The 22,893-nt window shown below is 35.3% G+C and overlaps 1 protein-coding gene across 1 annotated transcript; it reads left to right on the top strand.

Annotated features, from left to right (window-relative positions):
- Window positions 1-3,417: 3,417 nt before the first annotated feature.
- lemd1 (LEM domain containing 1) lies at window positions 3,418-21,120 on the top strand. Its single transcript, XM_022677365.2, has 10 exons — window positions 3,418-4,165; window positions 6,809-6,920; window positions 10,162-10,338; window positions 10,679-10,740; window positions 15,547-15,612; window positions 15,955-16,032; window positions 18,337-18,423; window positions 18,558-18,641; window positions 20,363-20,427; window positions 20,512-21,120. The coding sequence occupies exons 1-10, from the start codon at window positions 3,971-3,973 to the stop codon at window positions 20,822-20,824; spliced, it is 1,239 nt and encodes a 412-aa protein (XP_022533086.2). The 5' UTR covers window positions 3,418-3,970; the 3' UTR covers window positions 20,825-21,120.
- Window positions 21,121-22,893: the final 1,773 nt, after the last annotated feature.

Here is a 22,893-nt window from a genome sequence, read left to right as displayed (position 1 = left end):
TACTTAGTTTCTCTAAATATCAAGAAATTCGTTTTACAAAATCTCAAATTAATGACAGTGTCTCAAATTAATAAAGCAGCATCTCAAATTAATGACTTCATGTCACAAAAAACTGAAAGATCTTAGAATAACGACTTATCTTGAAATATTACATAAAACAGCTCGAAATAAGTAGTACCTCAAAATAACAAGATAGTCTTTAAACTGTTACAAAGAAGTATTTTGACTAAATTCCCAAAATTCTGAGAAATTATTTTAGAATAATGAGAGTGACTTAGTATCTGAAAATACTGAAATAATATCTCAAAATCATCAATCATACGATCAATCACACCCCTTAACAGGTGTGCTATTTCAAGCACAAGCAGGTAATCATCCAAAAGATTAATTGTTTAAAACACCAAGTATTTTGGGTGTTTTAGCTTTCCTTGAGTTGCTAATGAGGTTATGTAACACATAAAAGAACAACAAAGCCCAAAACAGTGCCACCAGCTTTCTTTTTCTGAAACTTTGCAGACAGCAAATCCAAATAGTTAAGCAATATAACCTCAGTTGATGTATCATGACTATATTTCAAGATGGCGGCACTGAGAAAATTACCTCAAGGTACTGTGTTTATAAACCATGTTTTTAATAAACTAGGGTTACCTGTGCACTTTTAAAGCTATCAGTGCCTTGTTTTAAATGTCAGGACTCTCATAATTCTACCAATGAAGTGTGGTGCTACTTTGAGTTTGTTAATGGTTTAAAAATAGCGATACCTTTGCATGTTTAACGCTATGCCCCTATCACTAGCATTGTAAGCCTTTTGGGAGCATTGGCTAAAAGAGTTGTATTTCTGCTGGGGTAATCGGAGGTGGGCTATTCTACAAACATTCGTACTTAATATGTTTCACTACAACCTAAGTTTTTTTTACACCGGAGTTCTCCTTTAATGAGATAAATAAAGCAGGGTCTAAAACATTAAATTACCTTCACTCCTGTGGCTCTCTGTAGGAGCTGTACAGGTTCGGTTCCGCCCACACGGCGGTGCTTCTTCTCCGCGTCCCCAAAACCAAACAAATGGCGGGAAAACGCGATTAGACCCATTTTGCTGTTCTGTTGTTTATCTGGAGGACGGGAGGAAAGCGCTTGGTGAGTCCACTGTGTTCAGGACCTGGTGCTGTGTTTAACACCGCTCTGGAGCCAGACCGCGTTAGTTAACGCTATTTTTTGTCTGTGTAAAGAGTTTACCAGTTCTCCAGTATAACCTAGCTCACAACCAATAAACGCTGTTAGTCCGGGAACTGCGGTTACTGCAGAGAGAATCAACTCAGAGAGAAAATCCGGTGGAATCTGGTGTTCTAAGAGGTTTTGCTAGCTTGTCAAACCGTGCTACCCTATTGTATATTTAAGGTAAAAACCATAAAAACCTTAAACATGCTCCAGGTGTTCTGTCAAGTTGTGCTACCTTGTGAAATCGTGCTACCCTAGTGTATAATTTAACTGTAAATATACAAAATAAACTCCATATTAAAGGCACGTTCCCAGTAGAAGTCCCAGTAAATGTAACTAGTATATTTGGATAGCATAAGCCACTTATCATGGTAAAAAAATATGTAAAGATATTTGTATTTTTTTACATAGTAATTATTGTATTTATTATTATTAATTTTCATTTATACTTTTGTTCAATGATAGTGAGTCCAGGTTGTTAAATGCACACAACAAAATAGATTTATTATTAAAAATCACGAGAAATAATAAAAAAAAGGGTATGTCGGCGCATGCGCAGTGTGTCCAGGAAGCACGTATCGATAGGTAGCGTAACTCGATAGAACACCCCGGTTGAGGTGAAGGTAGGATATTTGTATAGGCTTAATCATCAGTGTATCAAGTTAAGGTCATATAGGTTATTAGAAACATTTATTTTATTTTATTGTTCATTTTTTTATTTGCTGTTATTTTTTTAATAATGCCATTTACACTTTTGTAACACTCAAGCAAACAATGACAGTATTTTAGGTTGTTTAATGCACACAAGGAAAACAGAATTACAATGAAAAAAAAAATAATGCGCATGCGCACTGCCGTTAAGAAGCACATATCAATGGGTAGCATAACTCGACAGAACATCTGTGTGTTTTGAAGTTGTGCTACCCTCATGTATCTATATTTAAAGATAAAAATACAAATAAACACCATATATATAAAAAAAAAATTAGGTAGGGGATAGGCTAAATCACTATCAGGTAAAGTTATAAAGATGATTAGAAACAGAATTATTTTTATAGTTTTGTAACGTTGAAACTTTCAAGCAGGTGGTTTGATGCACCCAATGGAAAACGGTATTATCATAAATACATAAAAAATGTGTCTGCGCATGCACAGTGCCGTTAAGAAGCACATGAATGATCAATGGATCGCATGACTTGACAGAACACCGACAACAGAGCTTCATTTATTGATTTAGATTTTAGAGTATATAATAAAACATTAAGATAATGGGAAGCTCTAAATATTTATTTATCTGCTGTTTACTTTTACCGGATTTCGCTTTTTACAGAGACCCCAACCCACAGTCCCAAACTGCACCATTAACTAACGACCATTTTTACAAAACTGATTCGAAGTATATTTAAACAGGATTAGATTTCTTTCCACATTGATTCAAACACCTTTTCAAAAATAGTCAGTTTGCAGTTCAGTCTGTAAAACTAAAGATTTAGCAGGCTCTACATTTATCTGTCCTGCAAAACTAAAAAAGAGAATAGAATTTTAATGTTTGTAAGATGGTAGCAACTTTAAATTAGTGTTTGTTAGGATGTTAAAAAGGATGTTAGCTGACTAACCCTTGAAACTCAAAAGGTAATATTCTAGCCTAGTCTTGGTCTAAATTCTAGTGCCAATTGTGAATCAACACAACATTTGAGCTTCTGTTAAGTTTATGCTGGGGCTAATTTCATGCCCGGCCAGGAGATGTCTGTGTCCTAACTGGAGATTCTCCATTGAAAGAACTCTGCAAAAAACTAAATCTTAGGAAGTAAATTATTAACTATCAAAGCAATAAATCTTATTTTTTCTTACTAAGCATTGTGTAAGTGTAAGATTATTTTGCTTATTTTAGGAATAATCTTAATCAGACTCACTTAGAGTTTTCACCTTATTTTAAGTAGTTTAAACTTAAAATAAGCACAAAGTCAAGTTATTCTGTTTCTTGTGTCCAAATTTAAGCCAAAAAACAGTGATATTTGCTTGATTTAGGTCTTACTTCATTCATTTTGAGACTTTGCGATTGCTTGTTATAATAAATCTTACTAAGAAAAAATAGCTTACCCCATTGGCAGATTTTTTTTGCTTAACATGAGCATAACCATCTCAGTTTACATATATTTTGTCTACTTTTTGCCAATAGATTTTTTTGCAGTGAACAAAACCATCTAGGATTAGGATTAATCTCTGTCTGAAAAAAGTCCCCGTAGACTAAGTATGTAGTCTAAACTACATCTAGTCTTGGTCTAACTACATTGGTAATGATGAATCACTATCACCATATTTTTTGCTGTGTCTAATTTAATGCTAAACAAACAGGTGTCTATAAAAATTAAGACATCTAGGACACAGACTACAATTTAGACTAAGACTAGGTTTAGACTATTGTTATAGTTCTGCTTGTTCAACAGTTAGTCCAGGCATAAACTAATGGTGAATCACTACCACATTGGATCTTCTGTTAAGTTCATGTTGGCTCTGGGAAACCAACTCTGTCCCTTTTAATACAGTATAGGGTTTACTTGCTCTCAGGCTGGTCTGCAGCCACCTGTTGTCCATACCATAACGTGGCCGTTTGCAATCTGAGAGGGTTCTGTGTCTGTGTTTAGCTTTAAGTGTTGGTAAGCAGGGGTTTGAGAGAGCAGTGAGTCTACTTTCCTTTTGGATTCATTAGCAGAAGAGTGCGTGTGTGGCTGTGTTCTTATTTTTAAAAGTTGAAATGCCAGTCTTTATAGAGGATCCAACTGAGTTTTCCAAAGAGCAGCTGAGGGCTGCACTGATATCCCATAATGTGGAGCTTCCTCCAGGAGAGAGTAGGAAAGAGGTTTACGTGGATCTTTATCTGAAACACGTTCGGAATAAAAACAGCGCTGATTTCTCTAGTGATGACGAGGACCTGGCTCAGAATGACACAGTGAGTTCATGAGTTCTCCTTAACTAATGCAGGGTCTGAGCTGGAGCTGGGTTTATGTTAAACTTATTATATCATAAAATAAGAGACTTTTACAATACATATGCTCTCTGGAATAAAATGTACAGTTTGGTCAGTGTTATTTGAGCATTAATGACTTACATGTAACTTCTTTTAGTTGAGTTTTTTTTGTTTGTTTTTTTACCTTTTTATTTATTTAGTTTGAATTTGCCTCTTTACCTCTTTTTTCCTGTTACCTTATTTTTAATCTATATTTGTTTTTTTTCTCTTTTTTAATCTGTTAGAATCAATTATATTATTGCTTTCATTTATCTCTTAATATGCCTGTTTTAATTTTTATCCTGTCCACTTATTCTTTTATTTTGAATTTTATTTATTCTTCCTAATTCAATCTTAATTGTTTATTTAATGTTCTTGCCGTTTAATTTTTGCTGTTTTATAAAGTTCCATATTTTAGTTTAATCTGATTAAAATCAACAATTTAAATTTTATCTTTCAGTCCCATTAAGTTGTTAATTCTTGGCTGCATTAAAAAGGAGAGTTACCTTCAGTGTGTTCCTGGTTGAATAAGAACATTTATTATGAAAATCCCATCGTATTGCCCATCTGTATTTTGCGCTTGGGTGTTATAATTTAGCGAACACATTATATTTATAGTTTTAAAACAATAAAATTTGTTGGAAAAATATATTGATTTTTTTTTTCTTTTACTTATCTGCAGTTCATATGCATGCTCTAAATCTTTTGCACCTTAGTAATGTGCTAGATTTTTTTTGTTACATTGCATTATTATTATTTATTATTTAATTTTTTTACATTATTGTTTTATACAAAAACAGTCAAAATGGACAAATATTTTTTTTATATTCTACTGAATGCTTAAAACTTATAGGCCTATTTATTACATTTTATTTTCTTGCAGTAGGATATTTTGTTAAATGATTTTTTTTTTTTCAGGTAAATGTTTTGTTATATCATCAAGAATATTTTTATAGGAAAAATATCCTGAAATATTGTAATATTTTAGGGCCACAACGCCCACCCCTAGTTCAGGGTCTGCAAATTGGTTGTGTTTTTTTTTTTTTTTTTTTAATTTAGTGTGGCTTTTAGTTCTCGACTACAGACCAATATATGAATCCAATTTGTTGCTTGATTGCTGGCCAGGTGTTTGACTAGATTATTAGTTGTTCTGTTGATTTGACAGTTTTTTCTGTAAAGTGGAAGTCTGTTGGAACGCTTTTACAGTCTATTTATTCCATTTTTTAATATATATTTTGCATATCTTAAACATTTCTACTGGCAATGCACCAGTAATATGAAAATGAATTTTGATGTGCTTTTTTTCACCAGTGGTTGCTGATATGTTACTCTGCTTGCTGTACAGGAAAGCAGAAATAGAGGCTTTTATTGTTATTTTTCACGTTTCTGAAACCTGACTCCAGAGGACTGGAACATTGCTGCAGCTGTCTTTTACACATGAGCACAAGGCACACACCACACCGGCTGCACCACAGTGATACTGACTGTGGAGATAACGTGTGTCTGTGTGTGAGAGAAGCAGGGGGACCCCCACACACATGACTGGGGAATCTGGGTCACACTCCAGAAACCCACATTCAGGTGTCAGATTTACACTTTGTGAGCTGCAGTGTGCAGTACTGACTCTCTGAACACCAGCAGTTGTTGTATATTGACCAAATTGACTATAAAAACATTGTTTTAACCTTTATTTGACTTTTTGTAGCAGAAAGTTTTGTTTAATATACATTTATTTATTTTTTGATACACTGGTAATGTAATATGTTGGTCTTATTGCTGGAATTTCTGTATTTTGGGTACTTGTCTATAATTAAAAAATGAGATTTTTTTTTACAGTGTTGTGCTCTCAGTTAGGTATAGAAGCCCATTCCCATAAAAAAAAAATCGTATTATTACATAAACTGCTATCTTGAGATATTGAGTCCTTATTTTGAGATAGTATGTCATTATTTTGAGATACTATCTTGTGAATTTTGGATGGTAAGTCATTATTTTGAGATACTATCTCATGATTTTGTGATAGTAAGTCATTATTTTGAAAGAAAACAATTTTTTCCCCAAAAGCAAACACTCTTGCTATCTAAAAACAATGGTCTAGTTTCTCAAAATAATGACATACTATCTCAAAATAATAACTTGCTATCTGAAAATAATGACTTAGTATCTCAAAATAATGACTTGCTATCTGAAAATAATGACTTAGTATCTCAAAATAATGACTTGCTAAGTCATTATTTTGAAAGAAAAAACTTTTTTTTTTCCAAAAGCAAACACTCTTGCTATCTGAAAATAATGACTTCCTATCTGAAAGTAGTGACTTAGTATCTCAAAATAATGGGATAGCAATTTACTTAAGGAGAAAAAAAGTGCTGGATTTATTTTGTTAATTTTAGGTGCTTCCATAGTTAGGAGAAACTGCACTTCAAAAGAAAAGTGTTTTTCCTCATATTTACAACTAGAATAATCAATTCAGTTTGGTCACAGCAAGTTAGTTTGCAGTAGATCCCAATATGTGGCTAATTTAAGCTTGTGTGATGTTTAATTGAATTGAATTTTTGATGTGTTGTGTTGCGTTTTAATCTACAGGAGGAGGAAGAGCAAGAAGAGGAGGCAGACATGGTGGACTTGGGCGCATTAACTGATGATCAGTTAAAAAAACAACTGCTGCGGTATGGAGTTAAAGCCGGACCAATTGTAGGTCAGTATGTTTCTAGGTGAATTTGTTTCTAAAATATAAAACGGATTTTAAAGAATTCAGAATCAGAAGGATCTATTCATTCATTTTAGTTGCACCATCATCCTGCATGATCTGCATCAACAGGCAGCTTTTACATCTCCTTATAATAATAGTAATGCATTAATATTATTAATGCATATGTTTATTTTACTAACTTCCAGTCTCAAAACGGCATGTATTTACTTTGCATTAGTCCTTAGTAGAACTGGGTGTTACGATAATGATAATGATTAAATAAGCATTTTACCTATTTTTTTTTTATTATTATTATTTGAATAAACGATGGGTACAGCATTTTTTTTTTTTTTTGCAACAAGCTGCTGGAGTTGTTTACTTGGCTCTATGTTTAAGTTCTGCTCCATGTTGCTTCCATTTCACATATAGGATTAGATGGCATCATGTGACTACACATGCAGTGGTAAGTTTCTAAGCAGGAAAGTAAGAATAGCAATACAAAAAAAAAGATTGTCAGTTAGGGGTCCTGAATGTCGCTTTTATATTTTTAAAATTAATTGATATGGCTAAAATGTATATCTCAAAATACCGCTCTGGAAAAAATTTAGAGTTTATTTATTCTATAAACTACGCACAATATTTCTCCCAAATTACAAGTAAAAATATTGTCATTTAGAAACTGAGAAATGGCTGAAATAACAAAAAAAGATGCAGAGCTTTCAGACCTCAAATAATACATAGAAAACAAGCTTTAATAGATCAAAAATCAATATTTGGTGGAATAATCCTGGTTTTTAATCACAGTTTTCATGCATCTTGGCATGTTCTCCTCCACCAGTCTTAAACACTGCTTTTGGATAACTTTATGCCACTCCTGATGTATAAATTTAAGCAGTTCAGCTTGTTTTGATGGCTTGTGATCATCCATCTTCCCCTTGATTATATTCCAGAGGTTTTCAATTTGGTAAAATCAAAGAAACTCATCCTTTTTAAGTGATCTCTTATGTTTTTTTTCCCCAGAGCTGTATGTCTAAATTTAATTTTTTGCAGTGCTCTGGCTCACAGACAAAAAATGCACTAAGAGTGGCAGATTCTTAAATATCCTATTCAAATGCTCTTTTATGCATACAGTAATATAGTGATTTATATTACATTTTTGCTGCACATATTCCAATTAAACAGGATTTTTACTCTCTCTGTAATAAAATGTACAGTTGGGTAAGTGTTCTTTCGGCAGTAATGATATCCTTGATGGGTATATTGTTAATTCAAATAAGAAAATTGGTCACAATATAATAAAATATCAATATACTGTCTAGCTCTTAGTTCTACAAAGTTCCTAAGCTAACACATTTTTTTTAGAAGTCAAAACACTGACATTTCTTTTATTAATCTTTCTGATTATAGTCTCTAAAAACTAGCTATGGATATTTTCTAAAAACCCTTATAAGTAAACGTACATTATTTTACTTTATCTGACACTATTCTACTTTTGATTTCATTTTTTAAATTCTGTTTTGAGACGTTTTTAATTAGTTGTCCTGCCCTGGTCATTAGGTCTCCATTAATGGACTTTTCTGACCATTTTTCTACTTTGAATACATTTTTAAATCTAGGTTCATACTCAGTCTTTCTACATTCTTAGTCTCTGCAAAGGATTTTTTAATACATAATCTGTTGAGATATGATATGCAAATAACATTTCTTTCAATTAAACTGAAAAGTGTTTTGTTCATTTGATGAGCTACACTGTCATCTCTAAATCTGTTATGTTTTGGATGGAGAGTCTTCAGTAGTTTTGTCTGAGTGTGCCTTTTTTGTTTTGAGACGCCATATTTTGAAGGGTAGACGGACCATCTGGTCAGTCTGGATCAGTCTGACAGGCTGGTTTTCTCAAAATGAATTTAATACCCTTGGCTAAACAAACAGAACATGGAACTTCTAAGGGAAAACTTTTAATTTGTGAATGCAGCTTCTTACTTTGATCCTTCAGTGATATTCAGCCAGTTGTTGGAAAAGAATGGTAAACAATGTAGGTAATTTATTTTACTCTTACAAATGTAATCTCATTATAACCTATTTTAGGTGCATTTTATAAAATTTGTGGTAGTGGTAACCATACAGCCAGTGGACGAAAAAGTAGATTAAAGTATACTAAGCATTATTATGGTATAGTGCAGTAAAGTGTACTTGTAGCCACATCTATAATAATCAGTGTCTTTAAAGAGGGCTAGAATGGAACAACTTTTGTTTGTACTTGTTACTATACTTTAATTGTATAAAAATAGTACAAAAGTATTACTTAAATTGTGCTAAATGTACTTAACTGTACTGAAATGGAACTATTTTAAATATACTTAAGTAACATTTAAACATATTACTACATGTATGTAACCCCATATTTTAAATATGCTTACAGTAAAGTTATAATGCATTTGATGAGTATTACAACTGTATCACTATTATACACTGAGTATATTTGAAATGTACTAAAAAATGATGTTGAATATATTTACATTAGAGTACCAATATTCTTCTTGTTCCTGTCTTTTGTAAGTAGCACACTTCTAGTATAATTTTTTTTAGCGTGTTACAAATTGCTTTATTTTTTTATTTGACATTTAAATGTTATTTAACATTTGTATCCTATAATTTATTTATTTGTATATTTTCCAAATTACAGAGCATTAAGATACTTTTTTACTGTTATATTAATGTAATGTAATACCTAAATATATTTAAAAAACATTTTACCAATGTAGTAATTTAATTTACTTTCTAAAATGATACATGATACATTGTACTTTAAGTGAACCACTGTAACAGTTGTTTTTAACACATTTTGCCAAAAATTTACAAAAGTATATTTGAAAATAAGTATTTTAGTAGTTTACTGAATTATGTTAAACAAACTATTTGTTTTAAGTACACTAAATTGTACTTTTTTAAAAAGATGATAAGTTTACATTTAAATATTTAGTGAAAGCATAATATGAATGTACTTTTAATAAATTTTAAGTAAGTACATAACTCTGTTAGTATATTTACAACGTACTTAGACATTTCTCAATATGTTTTAAGTACAGTTAAGCATATATATTTTTTTCACCAGGGAGGATCAAGATTAATTATTTTATATTCCTCATTCAGGCAGTGATCATTTGAGCATGCCAATTACTGTCATATTTCTCAATGATTTTAATTAAGAGGTTTATTGTAAATTACATTTGTGTGTGTGTGTATGCAGGCAGCACTAGGGCTTTGTATGAGAGAAAGCTGCAGAGGCTGATGGCACATCCCTTACAGTCCAGAGTCAACGGAACAAGACATGCTGCGAAGTACTCTGACAGTGAGGTGGATGAAGGAGAGGATGAGGAGGAGGAGGAAGATGATGAGGAGGAAGATGACGACGAGGAGGAATCCGGTATTGGCTATAAATACACCATGTTTCTTTCTAACATTCAACTTCAACTCCATATTTTACCTTCAGCTTGTCACATTGATGACCCTGGATAAAAGAGGTTTTTAAACCAGTCCTCCAAGGGCCTCCAAGCTATTCCACTGTATCTCAGTTCTCAACACATCCACATCAGGATTCTGCAACCATTCATTACCTGGCACAGGTGTGATTGAAGCTAGAGCAGCAGAAATATAACATTGTCCTTGGAGGACTGGGAGGAAAAAACTCTGTAGGTTCTGGGAGTCATATAAAATCTGTCTGATGTGTATTTGTTGACATTTTTCTTTTTTATATTTTTGTGCAGGATCCGAACAGCTCGGCCCAGAGTCAGCGTATCGTACTGGAACAAGTGCAACATGTAGTACGGTGGGTATTATCTTCCATTCTGTCTTTGTTCACAACTCTGAGATGTTGTTAAATGTGCAGGTAGCTCTTCTAAGCATTTAACGTGTGCCAATATTACACGTTATAGCATGGACCACAGTTTCATTATCACTGTTTATTAAAAGATTTAAAGAGGAGTTAAAGAGGACGAGAAAATACAATCTGTTTGGTTATAAACACGAGTTAAAATAGTTCCATTGCTGCTATGCTTGTAGCTGCGCTGTAAGCGCTGCATTGTTGGCTGGTTAGCATGGTGGCCACAACTTTCGGCCATTTCATTCATAATTGTGGAAATCTAAGCTTACTGTAAATAAACATAAGAGCTTTACTCTCCCAAATAAACGGTTTTAAGGAGAGAAATCTGTGTAGATTAACATCCAGTACTCATTTGACTTTGAAAGAAAATGTCTCTTTTAAGAATTAAAGTTATATTAATTGGAAAATATATACATAAAAGCTTTTAATTTAATAATAACAACTCTTAACCTGATATTGTTGGCTAATAATGTGTGTAATAATGTGTATTTTTGAATTGCTGGGCTTATTTGTGTGGACCGTGTTTTTGCCTGTGCCGCCTATTGGAGACATGGCATTTCTGCTTTGTGCCTCTATGGGATCCAGCGCCCCCCCAGTGGTGTATAATGACATCGCATTTGGTTTGTAAGCGCTGCATTGTTGCTAGGTCACCTGTATCAGTAATACATGGCTAATAATGTCACTCATAAAACTCCTCTCAGCCAATCACATTGCAGGATTGGAATTAACTGTGGTATAGTGATGTCATCTTGGCATTGTAGAGGTTCTTAATGGCGTCCTGTTATAATCTATCCCATGCAGTCTGAATGTTCTTATGCTCACTAACACCAAACTATTTTAAGTGGTTTCACTGTCGCAAACAAATCACCAGTTTTGGGATAAAATCACAAAAGTCTTGCTAGAGTCGAGTTATAGTTGTCGATCTTTCAGTGTAAGGTGGTTAGGATTGAAGGTTTAAATCTGTATTTTTCTCATCCTGCCATTCAGATAAAATCAACCGTGTTTAATATTATCGTAAGTCTTAAGACTTTGGCTCACGCAAATACTGGCAACAGTGAGCAGTGTCGACAACCAATAGGAGAGCTACGGGAAGCCGCAAGGCAAGCGTGGGAACGTTTGCGGAACATGGACATGAATGAGACTCCGGCGATGGCTCAGAAACCACGGTTCTCCTGGATTGTACAAAAGGGGGAGAAACTGGTGGAGCTGTGGAGTGAGCAAGAGTGTCTCTTTAACATAAAATTAATAAATAAATATTTATTTATGTATAATCTGAGAAATAATCTAGTTGCAGTCTTGCACATAGTGACCCTGCAAGATCCCCATGCTTTTTTTTTTTTAGAATTTTACCCTTTGAAGTCGTCTAGTGTACGGTTAGCATTAGGTAGTTTATGCAGATTTTGCGGTAAAGCTGGATTGTTGACAATCTGTAAATTTCCACAATGCCTCCACACTGGTTCGCTGGTTGTCTTTAGGGATGTTGTCGTGATGTTAAGGTCAGTTGTCGTAACAGTCTTTGAGCTTGTAGTCCTGCTTGTAGTACGGCCGTCTGCCAATGGGGCTAGTTCCAGACTCTTAGAATGCAGCACTGTTTGCTGAACGGTTGTGGAATTGTTGCTTTTGGGCCACTTCTTGCATGTCAGACAACTGTGTGCAACTGTTTTTTTTTTTTTTTTTTTTTATTGAGCGTTCATAAATATGGATGCCACTTGCTTGCTTTGAATAGTTTGACCAGCTGCTTTTCAAGCTGTTTTAGGTCAGAGACTTTCAAAACTTTGTTGAGAATCAGTTATTAATAATACAGAACTTGTATTGTTTTTCAAAAGATTACAAACATGATGCACAACCTTTTAGAACAAATCAAAAGCTTTTAGAGCCAAATCTACAACTACGAGTGAATATTTAATTTGATATTGAAGACAGGAAGAATATTAAAGTTTCAAAACAAAGTACACTGATATTAAAGCAGCATTTATAACTGAGTACCTGGAAACCTATATATAGCTGCCTCTCAAGCTAAGCTGCATTACGGTGAAGGACATGATTACTTTCAGCGGTCAAGTGATCATGAATAATAAATGCAATTAACCTTGATGAAACGCACAAACAAACAAACAACATTGCACTGAGCCATTATCACACTCATCTCGTGAACACTTCTGTTCCTGGCGTCTGCAGCGTCACACCCCACCATTCTAGACACAAACATTGAAAGCTGCAGTGAACTAATTGGACTCCCTGTCAGTCAAGTTAAAAGCAGCCAGTGTTTGCATGTGAGAAATGGAAATGTCACAGTTGCATTTCAAGCTCAGCGTACAATGCTTTATGGAAACACGGTGCTGATAACAGAGCTTGGTAGAAAAATGAAGAGAGAAATGAAGGCAGGAGTAGGTCCGTGTGAGAGTGGTGGAGCGTGAAAAATACCTGTCGGAGAGTGTTATGGATTTGTTAGAGAGACCCAGACGCTACGCCTGCCTTTAATGAGCTTTGATTGACTGGAAGATTCTTCACCGGCGTAATTGCTGTGCAAAACATTTGGGTCTTTTTAAATCAGTCTGTAGAAAATATGTAGAGAAGTTGGGAAATTTCTGGCTTAGCAGTTTCCTGAATAAAAAAAAAAACTGCTTATGATTGGATGGTTTAATGAAAGCTTTCTGAAACTTTGTGTTCCCAGAGAAACTCAGTTTTTCCCAGGCTCAGCATTCATTGCTGACGTACACTGCAGTTACTCCCTAGAATCATTTTCTTTTTCTTTTTTTTTTTCTTCTCTCTTACCACTGTATTTGTAGGTGTTGAGAGGGGGATTGAGAGAGGATTTAGCAGAATTTTCCAAGAGTTTGGACAATCCTGTTAAAATTGCTTCTTCATTAGAAGAGTAGATTTCTCAACAGCTTCATCTGGCAACTGCTAAGTTTCACATATTGTTGGGGGAACAAAAGCACACTATTTGGGACACCTGCTAATTTATAAATTAGTACCCATTTCTACATTAGCTCTAAAGCTCTATATCATCTCTTTGTACTCTTGTTTTTTTCTGTTATGTTTTTACTGTAATGGGTTGTAATGGGTTCCTCCTGATGTTTCTTCCTCTTAATGTGAGGAAGTCCTTTCCACTGTTGTCACCACAATAATTGCCATCTCTGTGGTGCTGCTCATAAGAGGCGTGGACCCGTTTTCTCTGTAAAGCTGCTTTGTGACAAGTTTTGTTGTAAAAAGCGCTATATAAATAAAGTTGAATTGAATTACAAGTTCGATAATTCAATCATAGTTGGATTTTTGCAGCTATCTGATTTGTTCAAGTGCTTCTGTAAACTGTACTCTGATTTAACTGTACTTAGATTGTGTTAAGAAGTAGATATAGGCTCTGAGTGGTCCAGCGGACTAAGGCGCTGGCACTATGATCAGGAGATAATCAGTTCGAATCCTGTTTATGTAGCTTGCCATCAGTTACAAGAGCCCTGAGAGAGCACGGTTGTCCTTGCTCTCTCTGGGTGGGTAGATGGCGCTCTTTCCCCTTATCACGCCTACTGTGATGTCGATCAGCACTGACATGATGTGTGTTCATTGGCTACTTGCCAATGCTACATCAGCAGGAGTTCTAAAAAGAGGCGGTAGCTGACTTCACATGTCAGTGGAGTCCTAATGAGTGGGTTGGGTAATTGTCTGTGTAAATTGGGGAGAAACTGGGATAAAAATGAGAAGAAAGGAAATTTAATAAAGAGATCTGGATTTAAGCTCAGTAATCAGATTCTTTTCAGCACAAGTGTAAACCTACTTTTTGTAAGTGCAAGCACACAAAATTCTATCTAGATAACACAGAAAAGCTTGTTTCTGTTGACAGCAATATATAAAAAAGCTATAAGAATGGCAGTGTTCAATTCTATTACAAACCATAAAAAAATCCATATTTGATCTGTTTTTGCTATTAAAATGAGCCCATGTTTACTGAAAAGCAGTGACCTGAGGTTTAAAGTTATGTTAATTTGTATCTTGTTCATGTAGCTTGCCATCAGCTGCCGGAGCCCTGAGAGAGCACAATTGGACTTGCTCTCTCGCTGGGTGGGTAGATGGCGCTCTCTCCCCAGTGCGCTGTGATGCTACTCAGCAATGCTGCATCAGCAGCAGCTCAAAAAGAGGCGGAGGCTGACTTCATGTATCAGAGGAGGCATGTGTTAGTCTTCACCCTCCTGGTGTTGAGGCATTACTAGTGATGGGGGGAATCCTAAGGAGTGGGTATGTAAATTATGGAGAAAATGTAATTAAAAATTAGAAATAAAATTTTATTAAAATCAAAAATCAAGTTACATGATTCTGTGAGATTATTGGCTGCTTGCAGTGTAGAAATCCTGAGTCATGCAAACTCCGTAAAGATTTTCCTTTCTATGATTTGACTGGAATATCGGCTACCTTCTTCAGTTCCTGGATGCCTTTATGTTGTGCTTTAATTTTTAATTGCATAAATAAAACATTGCACACCAAGTACATGTAGAAAATACAATAATGTTTGTTATTTTTTTATGTCAAACTGACAGACATTTATATATTAATGCAATTCAATATAAAATCAAATTAAATATGTCAAAAATCAAATGCACTCGTTTATAAATGGAGCAAACAATTCATAACACTGTAGGATTGATTTCAGACTGTTTTTGAAGCTTTATTGTTCCAGTGTCACCACCTTGTGGCTGAAGTTTTTATATGGACTCATTTGTTGAACGTTTCTGCTTCACTTCATCACTTTTATCACAGGTGGGGAAATACAATAAGAGCGGGGAGTTTTTTTATCCTCAGTGCTTTATCCCCAAACTGAGACAGGTACAGTAATAAAACCTAATTAGTTGTTTTTTTCTGTTATATTGGGTTTAGTGAAGGAGAAATGCACTTTCTTTATTTTTTCCTTTGGTGTTTTAATTGTGTGTGAAATCACATTTGAATTGCATGGAAAGCACCATATTTATTGCACAGATGTTCTGTCGGGCTATAAATGGAATTAACAGGTGTTCTTGGTGGGAAATGAATAGTTCAGTGTGATGTAGTGGATGCTCATTGCTTTGCTTTTCCATGTGTTAATGATCATGTTGTTTTTTGGCTGTGTAGAGTACGCATTTGCTAGTCATGTTTGTAGGTGTGGCTGATCTGGACACCTGTGAATTACAGGAAAAGAAACAACAGAGGCAATTGGAAAGCAGCCGAAGTAGCTCCCACTCTTTCAGCGTCACCCAGATGGTGGAGGAGGGAAGTGTCTGGATGTGTGTGTGTTTGTGTGTGTGTGTGTGTGTGTGTGTGTGTGTGTGTCTGGATGTGGGAGAGAAACAATAAGTGAATTTCTGTTTTTGCAGATGGTTTTTATGTGGCATGATTACTCAGGGGTAGACATACAGCTCAGAAAAAAATTAAAAGACCACTTTGATTTCTGATGTTTGAGTAAAATTAACATTGTTGTTTTAAATTACAGACATTTCTTCCAAATTCCAAATAAAAATATTGTAATTTAGAGCATTTTTTATATAGATAATAAAAAGATGTAGAACTTTCACACCTCAAATAATGCAAAGAAAACAAGTTCATATTCATTAAGTTCCAAAATCAATATTTAGTGGAATAACCCTGGTTTTTAATCACAGTTTTCATGCATCTTGGCATGTTCTCCTCCACCAGTCTTACACACTGCTTTTGGACAACTTTTATGCTTCAACTTCTGGTGCAAAAATTCAAGCTGTTCAGTTTGGTTTGATGGCTTGTGATCATCAGTCTTCCTCTTGATTATATTCCAGAGGTAAAATGGTAAAATCAAAAATATTTTAAGTGGTTTCTTATTTTTTTCCAGAGTCAGTTTCAGTCAGTTTTCCTGCTCCTAGGCTCCTCCAGTGAAGAATATATGCTTACATGCATTTCTGGACAAGCTGAGATAGACAGAACTACCACAGAACGTGGTGAAAGAAGCATGTTGACTGTGGTGATTGAGTAATATTACAGGATTTTACACCAATATCCTGCCTGCTTTACCGTGGTTACATAGTGTGGTTAGCAGTGCGTCGAGCCCCAAATATTATTATTCTAAACACATTCTCCCAGTTACAAAATGATGTACGAATGTTATTCTAGTTCTGTTATTTTAAGGTAAAAATTGAGCAAGAATATTGCTTTAATATTGCTCTTATAGTTGATTGGTGCTAAAAAAAAAAAAAAAAAAAAAAAAAAAAACACCAACTAATTTGTCCAGTCCTGCTTAGGTTGGAAAAACTACATGAACACTGTTCTAACAAAGATTTGCTTTGGATGCTCCAATGACTGTATAAAACATGGAAAGCGCAATATATCTAAAAAGTAAAGAAATCACAGGTTTAGTACTTTTGCTGGTGGATGCAGTATGCAGACATCCCAAGTTGCAAAAACTCTCAGACTCTTTGTAGAGAACAGGCCAATCAGAACCCTCTCTGTTTTGCATGTGCTTCATGAATATGCATACGAGGGGAGCTGCTTTCTCTCCCTCTCCTTTCCCTAAAAGCAATTGGGTAAAAAAAGAGTCGAATGCATGGGTGTTTGTGGCTCGTTTTAGTATCCGGGAGATTTAATCTGAATTGCGAATATCAGGAAGCTGTTATTAGTGTGCGATAGACTCCCGTGACTTCCAGGAGACTTGGCAAGTCTGAGTATGATGTGTAAGTCTTTCTATTTCCTTATGTTTTAGTGGCAGAACTGCCCAAGATAACATTGTGGAAAGAGAGTCATTCTTTTTTTATTCCTCCACTGAAATCAGTTATAATTAAACAAACTGACATGTATAAACAGATTTTATTTTTATGATTTTATGAACTGCCATTTTTATCCAATTTAGTGATGCTGCTGTTTTTTTTTTCTCTCTTTCCATTTCTTTTTTCGTATATCCACAGAGAATGGTGGGTAATGGTGGGCAAGGAGGTTGCATGGCTTCGTCCATCAGATCGCTCAAATGTTAAATGCGTTTCTTGGCTGTATATGCAGAGACTTCACTTTGAAACAGCCTTTTTATGATGTAATTGCCAAGAAATCCAACCCAACCTAGCTGCAACCTAGTCTTTGAAACAAGGCTCCTGCCTGCAAACTTGACAAAGTGGCAGACGTGACCTTTTCTTCATTTATTTAGTATGGAAGGGAATGGAACCACAATGTCCATGTTTTATACAGTCATTAGTATGCACCACTTCTTATTTGTAATATTGATTAGACTGATTAGTGGTAGAAATATGATTAAATTGCAGCAGTAATTATAATAGACAATTAGCACAGTAAAGATGCTTTAATAGAGCTCAGACATTTAAAGAAAAAGATACTCCTATTGTTATCCTGTTATACAGCTTTTCTCTTTTTTATGTTAAAAGTATAATGTACTAAAACCAGCCAAAAAGTACAGCTTAAGCAGGAACATTTTCTAAATAATATTCATAGACCTTGCCTAAGTCTCATGCTAATCATTAAAAAAACAATCAATGTATTGCTTTGGCTCATTGACTGCTTATGAGAGGGAGTTCTAATGAGGCTGTCGTGTCTGGCCTGCAGATTGAGAGCAGGCTGAGTCCTCGGTCAAAGCCTGCAGAGACTGAGAGGAGATTTAGCCAGACGCCAGTGGCCAGCAGGGTGCAGTGGGTCAGTAATCAATATTAAACAACATATGGGCATCATCTGAACTCCTAGCTTGTTTGGTTATTAATTACAGACTGTTTTGGCCTGTGTAAGTGAGAGAACTTGTTTTTACAATGTCAGTTTTGTATGTTTAGCAGGATCTTCAAGGCCTAAACGGGAGTACCGTGACCAATACAACTCTATATCTGACTCCTGAGTATTTGCCCCATCAGAAACAAGCTGTAAATCTTCTTTTTCTTTTGATGTATTGCTCTCTAGGGCTGCACATTATTGGTGGGGGCTCATATAGCATTTCTTTGTACTGCAATATGTATAGATTTTAACAAGATTTCACTTTCACAAGTCAGGGGTCCATCGTTTCTTTATTAGGAATGCACTGAATATTTCACAACCAAAAATAAAAAAGGAACTGAATTATTTATGAAGATAAATGACTACATTGTTGTAGGCCTATTGCTCAGTTTCCTAAAGGGGTTTCTTTCAGCATTAAAAGCACTTTATTAGATTCCAAGATACAATACAGCGCCAAAAAGATGTCAGTGTTTGCAAAGACAAGGAAGGTTCCATATAGCCTCAAAGCAATTGGTCTAATATTTGTCTATCATCAATTCAGCAAGTAATCCTGCTCAAAAACTGTTAGAAAGCATCACAGCTAAGCCACTCAAAATGAGGCTGGCTGCTATGTCTGTAAGCACCTTAATTTTAACCTGGCTGTTTCAAATTTAAAGCCCTATTTAAGGTTTGTAATCGCAGATTCATGACAACCCTGCTAAATATATGGAGTAGAAATACCTGTATTGTGCTTTTGTTCCTGTATCAATTAACATTTATAAATAGTAGTGTAGTGCTTTTTCTTTGAAAAGACAAAAATAAGTTTGCATTTAAGCTATATACATTTACATTTAACACATTTAGCACACTTGTCCTGAGCAACTTACAAAAGTTGGTAAGTTTGAAAATATCCTTACCTTCTTTGATAGGCCTACATTCGAAGATGCATCAAGATACATTCGGCTAAATAAAAGTCTGTGTAAATATTTTTAAATCAACTGTTAACATAGAAACTTTAGGCAGCATTTAAAGGCTGCGTGGAAGTTCATTTCGCAACCGCTGTGAAGGACAGATAAAAGCTGGAATTACTTTCTTCTACGGGTTTTGAAGGATGGTGGGTTGAGCCAAGCCATACTGGAGGCATAAATAGCTCTTGGTGCTGAGCTGGCTTTGACCAATACCATCAAGTGTGAGGGGGCTTGGTCCATTTTGGACGCTGTAGGCCAGTGTTGTGGGCAGCTACAGATTACGTGGCTGAACTTCAGAAGATTGAAGACGAGTCGTGCTGCTATATTCTGAATTAGTTGCAGGGTCTTATGCCTCACAATGGAAGACCAGCCAGAATAGTGAATACAAGTAGTTAAGTTTTAAAATGCAGAGAGAGTGAGATCTGGTCGAATTTCTTCACAGTATTGAAAAATCTGGGGGGAAAATCTGCATACCTGATTCAGATTTGTAACATGATTCGAGAACTATAACTGGTCATCCATAACTACACCAAGTCTTAGTGCTTCTGCCGATAGAGTGAGCAGCAAATTTAATTGAATTAGATGTTGTTGCACCTTTTACAAGCATAATGGGTGTTTTTCACTTGACAACCACAGAGGATTCCTTTTCTCTTCACTCTTCTTTCTTTTTTCCTCCCCCTTCTTTGCTGCAGTTCTTCTTGTGGATTGATCAACTGTTTCCAGCTGGTGGTGGCCATTGCTTTTTTCCCCCCTAATAGACACATTTTATCTGCACCTAATGTTTCTTCTTTTATTTCTTCTAACCTGGTCTCTTTCAGGAGTTTTACTGCCTTTTTTTTACCATGTCTCTACTCCTTCCATCACACGACTCTCATCCACCAGTTATGACTTCTGTTATTTTGCGTCTGTCTGTTTTACTGTAGGAACCAGCGACTGATATTCTGATGGAGCTCTTCCCAGACACAGCAACTACACCAACTGGAATCACGTGAGTCGAAATTATTGTTCCTTTTTATTTTATTATTCATGATTGTTAAATGTATGTTTTAACCCCAAATCTCTTGCTCTTTAGTGCTACTAAGAGGCGATCTATTAAGGGGGCAGCAGGTCGTCCTGTAAAGTTCAAATACACAGAAACCCCGTTGAGTCCTGCCTCGCTGGAGAGACGAGAGATCCAGCAGCATCTGCTGCCTCTGTGGGTGCAGATCATCGTCTTTCTCCTAGTGGCTGTCCTCCTCTGTTTCATATACATATTAATGGAAGACGGACTGGAAAACCCTTTCAGTGCCGTGTTGGACAGTCTCAGCGAGCAGCCGATCCCTGATCAGCTCACTCTCATCACAAGTTCTCAGGATGTAAGCACAAGTGAAACTGTTGCTGCCTAGGGAAAATCTGTGGTGCTTCTGTGGTTTGGACTTATCATCAACAAATTTCCTTATAAATGCTAAGGCTGCAAAGTTGGTTTTATGTGATGACGTGCTGGATGAATGTGGTTTAGTCTAATAAGATATTTTTATGCATAGACGTGTTTTGCCATCCTAAAGCCATGTTCGTTTTGTCTTCTTTAATCCATTCTGCCTTAATCAACCTATGTACTCCAGATTGGAGAGCAAAGGGGACCCATGTTTTGTGAAGTGATGCTTTATTTCTAAATTAATAAATAAATGTGATTGAAAATGAATTTGATGCGACATTTATTATCTTCCCATTTAAACTATCCTTAATAATCAAAATGCATGTAAAGGATTTTAGACAGAGTTTTTGTGTGTTTTATGGAAATGGGTCTTTTACTGTGTTTTTTTTTTCAGTTATGTGTTAATCTTTTTTATAAAGTGCCATGAAATTACTAGCCTAGCTAATTGTAAAGTCCTGCAGAGAAAGCAAGTAATAAGTCAGATGCAAGCATACATTTAATTAGTTTATTTATGACCATTATTCATTTCTATCAGTGTGGCTTATGTGAAAAACTGTATTTGTAAATTGTATTTGTCCTGATAAAAAAAAAAACAAAACATAATTTCAAGAATACAATACTGCAAAACAAACAAAAAATATCTAGTAGATATTTAGTAGGAAATAACATTTTTGAATTTTCCTAAACAACCGTCTCTCTAAGTTAGAATATACGCTAGTGTTTGTTTTCGTCATTAAAGCTCTGTTAAATTCTGTAACTCGGCACATTACAATATTCTCCTTTAAAATGCATCAAAACCTGAGAAAGCCTGAGAAGCTTGCCAGTCTAACAGTTATTTTATTTACATTTAAATGCCCATTAATAAAAGCTTAAAGTCTGGTAGGTCACATGCTTTACACATATGTGCACTGTTTGGTATTTGCACTGGTCATTTTGGCGATAATGCATAAGATACGATATGTCTCACCGCTAATGTGTTTAATACCTGCAGTCCTTCATATTTAATACTTGTTAATGTATTTTTTTGTTTGTTTGTTTTGTTGTATTAATTCATTTTTTCCTTTTTTTGTACTATTTTCCCCCATTTTTTCCTATTATTAATTTGTGGAAATTCTGCGGACCTCCTAAGGTGACGGAAAAAGAATTATAATGCGTGGCCTAGTCCTATTAAAGGACCAATATGTAACTTATTTTCAGTAGTAAATGATAAAATGATCAGGATGTATCCTCAGATAGTAAGGAAATATGCTGAGTTAAAGTACTGGCAGCTCTTGTCAACAGGGCTTCAGCAGTACGTTCCTATTTTAAGTGTTCACACCGTCCCAGAGTTTTGTGTCAGTTTTGTCCTCTGTCTCCACCTGCTGCTTGTTCCCAAACACTAACTCCACCCCTGAGGTTGCCAGCACCCACCCTACACTACAGCTATCTACAGAGCCCCTAAAGGGACGTGGTGTATTTTTTTTTTTTACGTAGAAAGTGGTGAGCACCACATACTAAGTGGTGAGCACCACATGCTAAGTGGTGAGCACCACATACTAAGTCGTAAGCACCACTTACTAAGTCGTGAGCACCAGATAATGGTAGCTAGCAAGCTATAGTTTAAACTGGCATGTTCATATTTCAGTGGGTAATGTTTTAACTAATGTTAGCTAGGTTAGCTCATGTTAACTACATTACATTACATTACATTACATTACATTACATTTGGCAGACGCTTTTGTCCAAAGCGACTTACAATAGTCAAGTACAATGTAAAATAAGTTTAAAGGTAAAAACAACTTTGGATAGGGATAAAAGGAGGTCGAAGGGGAATAATAGGATAGAGGAGTGAAGGAGGGGAAGAAGGAAATGAGGTTAGAAGTAGTTAGTGTGTTAGAGGTGTTAAGAGAGTAAGTGCTCTTTGAAGAGCTCTGTCTTCAGGAGTTTCTTAAAGATAGCGAGAGATTCGCTAATAAGAACTACCTTATTTTAGTAAGGAATATTTTAGCTAACGTTAGATAGGTTAGCTAATGTTAACTACCTTATTTCAGTAAGGAATGT

The sequence above is a fragment of the Astyanax mexicanus genome, chromosome 13 (assembly GCF_023375975.1).
Source record: "Astyanax mexicanus isolate ESR-SI-001 chromosome 13, AstMex3_surface, whole genome shotgun sequence".
NCBI classification, from domain to species: domain Eukaryota; kingdom Metazoa; phylum Chordata; class Actinopteri; order Characiformes; family Acestrorhamphidae; genus Astyanax; species Astyanax mexicanus.
Note: the sequence above shows the minus strand (reverse complement) of the source record. Positions and strands in the feature narration are given on the sequence as shown.